An 8,115-nucleotide genomic window follows, 5' to 3' on the forward strand; every position below is an offset into this window, starting at 1 on the left:
AGGGGTACCGGCATCGCACGGCGGCCACATTTGGTGCGTACTCTACTTCCTCGGTGCCTTTCTCAGTCAGGAGGGAGGCACACAGGGAAAAGGAAGGACGAAGGGAGAACATCCCACAGTTGGCAAGCTACAGTAGCACCAACCAGCTAGGCGCGCCACCAATTTGGCATACGATACGGCTCGGGCTCGGGCTCACCACCGGCGCGTGTGTCCCGGGAAGAATCACGATCGCCGATCGTCCAATCCCATTCTTACGTGCTCATCATCGATCCAGTAGTAAGTAGTACTCCTGCTGCTCCGGCGCCCGTACTGCTATTACAGGAATCTAAAGTACCGCCAAGTTGCGCCAGACCGGGGTGCGCAAAGGCGATTAAAGGAAGCCCGCTGCACCGAAGGAGCTAGTGGCCATCTTTTCAGCTCGAGCCGGGAGGGAGGCCGAGGAGAGAGAGAGAGAGAGACCTTTCTTGGTTTCTGCCCTCTGTCCGTCCCCACTGTCATTCATTCATTCATTCATATACTAGTCCTGCATCCACATCTCCTCTCCTCTCTCTGGTGCCGCTTCTTGCTTGCCATTATTAGATGGTCTTCCCCAGCTGAGCCTGAGATGCGAGCGGGCTTTGCTTGATAGATTCCCCTCTCCGCGGCGCAGACGACCACCCGCCGGCCGCCCCTGCCGTCGCTCTGGTTCGTCCTAAATCCCCCTCTCCGGTTTTCCATACGTGTACGAGTGCTCTGCTCTGCTCAAAGTTGTCTCTGCTGTTGGGTGGAAAATCCCTGGCCTTCTGAAAGTCAGGGGGGGCTCTGCTCTCTTCTTTCCAAGCTGATCTCCTCTCCTTGTGGGCACAGCCATGGAAATTGCTCCTCTTCTCTCTGGCCAACACAAAACGTGTTCGCCTCTTCTGGCTCTCTCTCTCTCTGCCCCGGTCTCTTCTGCCTCTTCGGATTTCATCTCGGCCGTCGTCTCCCCTGCCGGCGTCTTGGTTTCTTGCGCGTTTCCTGTGGCATATCCACTAGCTCATGGCATGCATCTCGAATCTCGATGCTACTGTTCTTGCCCCATCTGTCCTGCCTGCTTCTCGGGGGCAGCTCCCCTCCCTCCCCACTTGCTTCGTTCTTTAATTTCATAATTTTTATTCCCCGCGATTGCTCGTTTTTGTTTTCACCTCCTCGGCTCCTACACTCATCTCTCTGAATTCCTCTTTAATTATTGGTTTGGCATGGGTGGTTGGACGCTTAGCTAGGCTAAAGATCCTGCAACACCATTCTTGTCCTGGCCCGAAGAGAATCCAGCCTCTGACACTCTTGTTTAATTCCTTCCTTGCCAAAGCTAGGCAGCGATGATGAGCTTCAAGGGCCACGACGGATTCGGGCAGGCCTCCAATGGTGGTGGTGGTGGTGGAGCCTCCGTGCCATGGTGGACGGTGTCCCAGATGCTGTACGGGGAGCCGGGGGCCGCCTTGTCGTCGTCGCCGGAGGCGGAGCCTCGCCGGGACGCCCAGTTCCAGGTCGTGCCCAGAGCTCAGGGCATCCTGGATCCACTGCCGGCGCCCAAGAGCGGGGCTCCTGAGGTCCTCAAGTTCTCGGTGTTCCAAGGTGAGCCTGCTCTGCCTCCTTGCTAGCAGCTTGTGGAATTAATGGTTACTATTGCAAGAATTTGGCATCGCTTCTTTGGATCTGTGCATGCTACCATGCCGGTGAACACAAGGTTGAATTACATGTCCCATGGCCTAGTTTGAAATAGGATTCCATAATCATGTAGTAAATCTTAAATCTTGGCAGACCCTTCTGCCAAGATATGCATGTGAGTTTAGAATGATATGGCACTTCACTCTTTTCTCCTCCTCATATGACGAAAAAAAATTTCCCGGAAGAAAATATGTATGATGCAACAACTTGGTATGAACTACTAGATGAATTTGCGTATGATGGGTGCTGATGAACAAGACTTGTGAACAAGTTTAAAGAGTGACGAGGGCTGCAGGCTTGCTTTTATAGTATTATCCAAAATATTGGAAGGGCACGGATTACCTAAGCCCAAGATTATGAAAGAAAATACCAATCAGAATATTATATTTTGAAGACGTAGCAGTTGGGTCTCCAAGTCTGTTATTTTTGTACTGACTAAGATAAGCTTTTCTCTGATGAAGATGGTATTAGTTCACAGCCGAGCTGGATATTCTGCTCCCGTGTTTGTTCGCACAATCATTAGCCCTATTTATTTTTATGTACACGAAAGCATGCCCTATCTCTATGTGCTCAGTTATGCAGAAGGCCGGGTGTGAACTCATCGTGCTTATATTACCGCGATGCGTCATTATGAGTCAATAAAAGTGCCCTTTATCAAAAATAAAATGTGATAAGGCACATGTGCTTCTTTTACAGTGATGTGATAAGGCACATGTTTGATGGTTACTGTTTGACATTTTGAACATGAAATTGGTTTTGGCCTCGTCTAACCATATACTAATCAGCTACACGGTAGCTCTTGATGGAATCTGATACAGCTATTCACTTCAAAGATTCCATGAGTAACATACACGTCTGTCCAACCACATGGAGCTCACCTGTATAGTAATATAAAGCTTACATCTCCATTTCGATAATACTAATGCAGATAAGGAAGCATCAGCATCTAGCAGTTTAAAAAATTGATCTAGGTTACATAGTACACTTTTGTGGTTGGGGTTTTGAGAAACTGTGATGCTCAGGGAATTTGGAGTCGGGAGGCAACAAAGGAGAGAAGCCCATGGAGCACTCCGCCACCATCGCACTGCAGTCGCCGCTCCCGGAATACAACAGTCGCTTCGAATTTGGCCCGGGTCCTTCCATGGTATGCTTTTCGATTACTGCTATTTTATGTTCAAAATATGGTTGGAATTTGTCCAACTTTACAGCTGAAAATTGTTTCGGGATGTCTCCAGTTTTCAGTTGCTAACTTGCCAGATGTGTTTCAGATGTCTTCTGGTTATCCTTCAGCTGAGCAGTGCTATGGCCTGCTTACCACTTACGCGATGAAATCTACGGTAAGCTTTGGTGTGTTTTGTGTGCTCTATTTTGGGAGCCTTCTTTTTTCTGTGATATTATTCTCTAACGCCGCCTTCTTTTTTTGTGTTGCTCGTAGCCTGGTGGCCGATTGCTCTTGCCACTGAATGCAACAGCTGACGCGCCGATTTACGTGAATGCGAAGCAGTATGAAGGCATCCTTCGCCGCCGCCGTGCTCGTGCCAAGGTGGAGCGAGAGAATCAGCTGGTGAAAGGAAGAAAGGTAAGCCTGCACTTCCACCACCAAGTCCATGTCATTTACAGAGATCGGGGAAAACAAACCTCTTCATTTGCCAACAAAAAAAACGTCACTCAACATTTCATTCAAATACTCTCATCGCCGCTTATGACCATTTTTTGAAACGGAGGCAAAATATTTACCTCATCGATTATGGTCATGGCGCAGCCGTATCTTCACGAATCACGCCACCGCCACGCGATGCGCCGGGCGAGGGGCACGGGAGGGCGCTTCCTCAACACCAAGAAGGAGGGGAATGGCAAGGACGCTGGAGGAGGAGGCAAGAGGGCAGAGTGCGCCCCGCCCACGCGCTTCGCCACGTCTCCGAGCTCCGTCATCCCGAGCAACCCGCACTCCCGGAGCAGCATCTCGAGCCTCTCCGGCTCGGAGGTGTCGAGCATGTACGACCACGACGACGTGGACCACTACAACAGCATCGAGCACCTCCGGACGCCCTTCTTCACCCCGCTGCCGATCATCATGGACGGCGAGCACGGGGCATCCGCCCCCTTCAAGTGGGCCACGGCCGCCGACGGCTGCTGTGAGCTCCTCAAGGCGTGACTTGAGGGGGGTACACGCAGGCACCCAGATCAAGAGCCGGCCATGGCCGGCTCTGGCTCCGTCTGGTTGTCTGCAGGCAAATCATTCTTGGCTCTACTGCATTGGGGTGTCCTTCCACGTCGCATTACCTCTTCCCTGAGAACTCCGGTGCTGGTTCTCAGGGATCTTGTGATGATGGGGCTCCCCATATGCCTGTAAAATAGTATCGGAAGCACTAGCAGTGTACTACGGGTATGAACTCTGTGGTACTATCAGGTATCTGTGTCAGAACTCAGAATAAGTATCAAACTTCAGGGTCTTGTGGTGTATTATTAGGGTCTGAAACTTTGTGCCCTTGGCAATGTACTGGGGTAAGTTGGAGTTTTTGTTTGTTTTGTTTTTGATAAGCTTTAAGACATTAAATCTATTGTGCTCGCAATATATGATTTGTAAGCTTGTCTGCATAATAATTAGAAATGTTACCGGTTTGTTTGATATTACTGCAATTTTTTACAGCTTGATTTGACATTGGGATTGTTCCTCGGTTCACTGACAAATAAAAACACAACACCATTTTCTTTAACAATTATAAAACCCTTCCAGGGGAAAAACAACGTGCATGGCTGCGATCTTCATATATCATTCACACACCTCTGAATTCAAACTCCAACCTAGACTTTCCAGTGATTCAGTATGCAGATATACAATTTTAACCCTTCCTGCCATTCAAAGCCAACTTGAGCAAGTGGATAATCTGCTGAAGCATTTTGCCGCACAAACAGGGTTGAAAATAAATTTCCACAAATCCATCATGATACCCATCAATGTGAAGGAGTTCTTTGCACAACTTAATACCCTGGGATGCAAAAGAGGTAGCTTTCCATTTACATATCTAGGGCTCCCCCTAAGTGCCAGTAGGCTCAGGATTGAAGATTTCACCCCAATCTGTAAACAAACTGAAAGAAGGATGGCAGGATGCTCAACCATGCTTTCATAGGATGGAAGATTTCTTCACACTAAATCTGTTTTTTGCCAATCTCTTTCATGAGCACCCTTGCACTTCCCGCGTCAGTTACCAGCCAGATCAACAAGTATTTGAGAAACTTCCTATGGAGAAAGTATGGTCATCGGATTGTTGGACATGCCCTTAGTGCCTAGGATAAAGTATGCAACCCAAAAGCTCAAGGAGGTCTAGGAATATTAGATGTGGCACTACATAACAAGGCTTTGATGATGAAGAATATTCAAAAATCTATCAACAAACAACCTTTGCCTTGGGTGGAACTAATATGGGAAACATATTACTCTGATTCTCTCCCTGGGTTTAAGATGGAGGGCTCCAGTTGGTGGAAAAGTCATTTGAAGCTGCTACAAGAATACATAAAGGAAAACTCTGTTTGCACACTAGGAAATGGACAATCAGTCCTCTGGCATGACTGTTGGTTGGATCAGCCTCTCAAGCATAAGTTCCCAGAATTGCATTCATATGCACAGGATGATACCCAATCTGTTGAATTGAGGATACAACATATGGACATAGCCCAACCCTTCAACACACCTTTGTCCACACATGCATATAACCAATTTACTCAGCTACAGAACCTTCTGCAAAATCAAGGCGTTCTAGTGAAAGACAAATGGGCATGCAAGGATCAAAAAACAGAAGTTTTCCTCAATCATTATAAATCAGCATCTATGCCCACAACAAGAAGAATAATTTATCTTCAAATGGCTATGGAAATGTGCATGCAGACTCGGACACAAAATCTTTTTCTGGCTATTGCTTCATGATAGAGTAAACAGTAGAAACCTGCTGAAAGGGAAAACCTTCTTCCTGGAATGTTATGACTACGTATTTTGTCATGAAAATGCAAAAGAAACCTCTAGACAACTTTCTTGGGATTGTGACTTTGTCCAAGACTGCTGGAATAGTATTCTTCCTTCCAAAAGATTGGGGATCTCATGCTTAGATGATATTGTTATTGCCCATCAGCTATATTACCAAAAAGTATTGCAATAGAAATACTCATACAAGGCTGTTGGGCCACCTGGAGACAAAGAAATGGGAAAATCTTCAGAAGTGCCTAGTATCAATTGCTGGAAGTTCATATTAAGAGAGGGCCTAAGTTGCTAGAACATGGAATCAAGGAAAGCACCTAGGCACTTTGCAAAGGTGGATTAGTGACCATCTAGCATGATCACATGCTGAACTGAATTTATATCGGTTTCTTCATGTTTCATAGAACTGGTATTGGTTAAATAGTTGTTTGCTTCAGGTTCTTTCTATTTGTAAATATTGTAACTTTATTCATATTAATAGAAAATTACCATAGAACTTCTATAGTTTGCGACAAAAAAATCTTCACTATATCAGGAGAGAAAAAAGAGAGTATTTGAAGGAAATATGCCGAAAGTTGTTATTTATATTTCCTTATATCATGATAAATGTTTATTATTCATGCTAGAATTGTATTAACCGAAAACTTGATACATGTATGAATACATAGACAAAACAAAGTGTCCCTAGTATGCCTTGTTATTTATATTTCCTTATATCATGATAAATGTTTATTATTCATGCTAGAATTGTATTAACCAAAAACTTGATACATGTATGAATACATAGACAAAACAAAGTGTCCCTAGTATGCCTCTACTTGACTAGCTCGTTAATAAAAGATGGTTAAGTTTCCGGACCATAAACATGTGTTGTCATTTGATGAACGGGATCACATCATTAGGAGAATGATGTGATGGACAAGACCCATCCGTTAGCTTAGCATAATGATCGTTAAGTTTTATTGCTATTGCTTTCTTCATGACTTATACATATTCCTTTGACTATGAGATTATGCAACTCCCGAATATCGGAGGAACACCTTGTGTGCCATCAAACATCACAACGTAACCGGGTGATTATAAAGATGCTCTACAGGTGTCTCCGAAGGTGTTTGTTGGGTTGGCATAGATCGAGATTAGGATTTGTCACTTCGAGTATCGGAGAGGTATCTCTAGGCCCTCTCGGTAATGCACATCACGATAAGCCTTGCAAACAATGTGACTAATGAGTTAGTTGTGGGATGATGCATTATGGAACAAGTAAAGAGACTTGCCGGTAACGAGATTGAAGTAGGTATGAGGATACTGACAATCAAATCTCGGGCAAGTAACATACCGATGACAAAGGGAATGACGTGTGTTGTCATTGCAGTTTGACCGATAAAGATCTTCGTGGAATATGTAGGAACCAATATGAGCATCCAGGTTCCGTTGTTGGTTGTTGATCGGAGATGTGTCTCGGTCATGTCTACATAGTTCTCGAACCCGTAGGGTCCACACGCTTAACGTTCGATGAAGATTTGTATTATGAGTTATGTGTTTTGGTGACCGAAGATTGTTCAGAGTCCCGGATGAGATCACGGACATGACGAGGAGTCTCGAAATGGTCGAGAGGTAAAGATTGATATATTGGACGATAGTATTCAGACACCAGAATGGTTTCGGAGCGTTTCAGATATTTTTCGGAGTACCCAGGGGTTACCAGACCCCCCCGGGAAAGTAATGGGCCAACATGGGCCATAGGGGAGAGAGAGGGGAGCCCACAAGGGGTGGCGCGTCCCCCCCCATGGATAGTCTGAATTGGACAAGGGGAGGGGGCGCGGACCCCCTTTCCTTTCCCCTCTCCCTCTCCTTCCTCCTTCCCCCCTTCGAAAGAAGGAAGGGGGGGGCAACTTGGACTAGGAGTCCTAGTCGGTTTCCCCCCATGGTGCGCCCCCTTAGGCCGGCCTCCTCCCGTCCTCCTTTTATATACGGGGGTAGGGGCACCCCAAAGCACACCAATTGTTCTCTTAGCCGTGTGCGGTGCCCCCCTCCACACTTTACTCCTCCGGTCATATTGTCGTAGTGCTTTGGCGAAGCCCTGCGCGGATCACATAACCATCACCGTCACCATGCCGTCGTGCTGATGAAACTCTCCCTCGACACTTTGCTGGATCAAGAGTTCGAGGGACATCATCGAGCTGAACGTGTGCTGAACTTGGAGGTGCCATACGTTCGGTACTTGATCGGTTGGATCGCGAAGACGTTCGACTACATCAACCGCGTTAAGTTAACGCTTACGCTTTCGGTCTACGATGGTACGTGGACACACTCTCCCCCTCTCGTTGCTATGCATCTCCTAGATAGATCTTGCGTGATCATAGAATTTTTTTGAAATTGCATGCTACGTTCCCCAACAGTATTTATCAACGTAGGAGATTAAGATTTACAAGTCAACTCATGTGATGCGGCTTCTA

At 46.4% G+C, this 8,115-nt stretch overlaps 1 protein-coding gene across 2 annotated transcripts; it reads left to right on the forward strand.

The window, feature by feature from the left end:
* The first annotated feature begins 404 nt into the window (after nt 1-404).
* On the forward strand, nt 405-4,320 carry LOC125510504 (nuclear transcription factor Y subunit A-10-like). Of its 2 annotated transcripts, none has more exons than XM_048675710.1 (6): nt 405-684; nt 1,328-1,593; nt 2,709-2,830; nt 2,955-3,023; nt 3,122-3,265; nt 3,449-4,320. In XM_048675710.1, the coding sequence occupies exons 2-6, from the start codon at nt 1,338-1,340 to the stop codon at nt 3,839-3,841; spliced, it is 984 nt and encodes a 327-aa protein (XP_048531667.1). In that variant the 5' UTR covers nt 405-684; nt 1,328-1,337; the 3' UTR covers nt 3,842-4,320. The 2 variants fall into 2 exon arrangements, with proteins under 2 accessions (XP_048531667.1, XP_048531668.1); XM_048675711.1 differs by having other exon boundaries at nt 1,332-1,593.
* Nucleotides 4,321-8,115: the final 3,795 nt, after the last annotated feature.

Source organism: Triticum urartu, chromosome 5 (assembly GCF_003073215.2).
Source record: "Triticum urartu cultivar G1812 chromosome 5, Tu2.1, whole genome shotgun sequence".
Classification (NCBI taxonomy): Eukaryota; Viridiplantae; Streptophyta; class Magnoliopsida; order Poales; family Poaceae; genus Triticum; species Triticum urartu.

Excerpts from the sequence above, each read along its gene's own strand:
- LOC125510504 (XM_048675710.1), top strand. The coding sequence starts at position 1,338 with ATGATGAGCTTCAAGGGCCACGACGGATTCGGGCAGGCCTCCAATGGT. Across the intron at positions 2,831-2,954 it reads TTGGCCCGGGTCCTTCCATG|ATGTCTTCTGGTTATCCTTC; the intron begins GTATGCTTTTCG and ends GATGTGTTTCAG. Across the intron at positions 3,266-3,448 it reads AGCTGGTGAAAGGAAGAAAG|CCGTATCTTCACGAATCACG; the intron begins GTAAGCCTGCAC and ends GTCATGGCGCAG.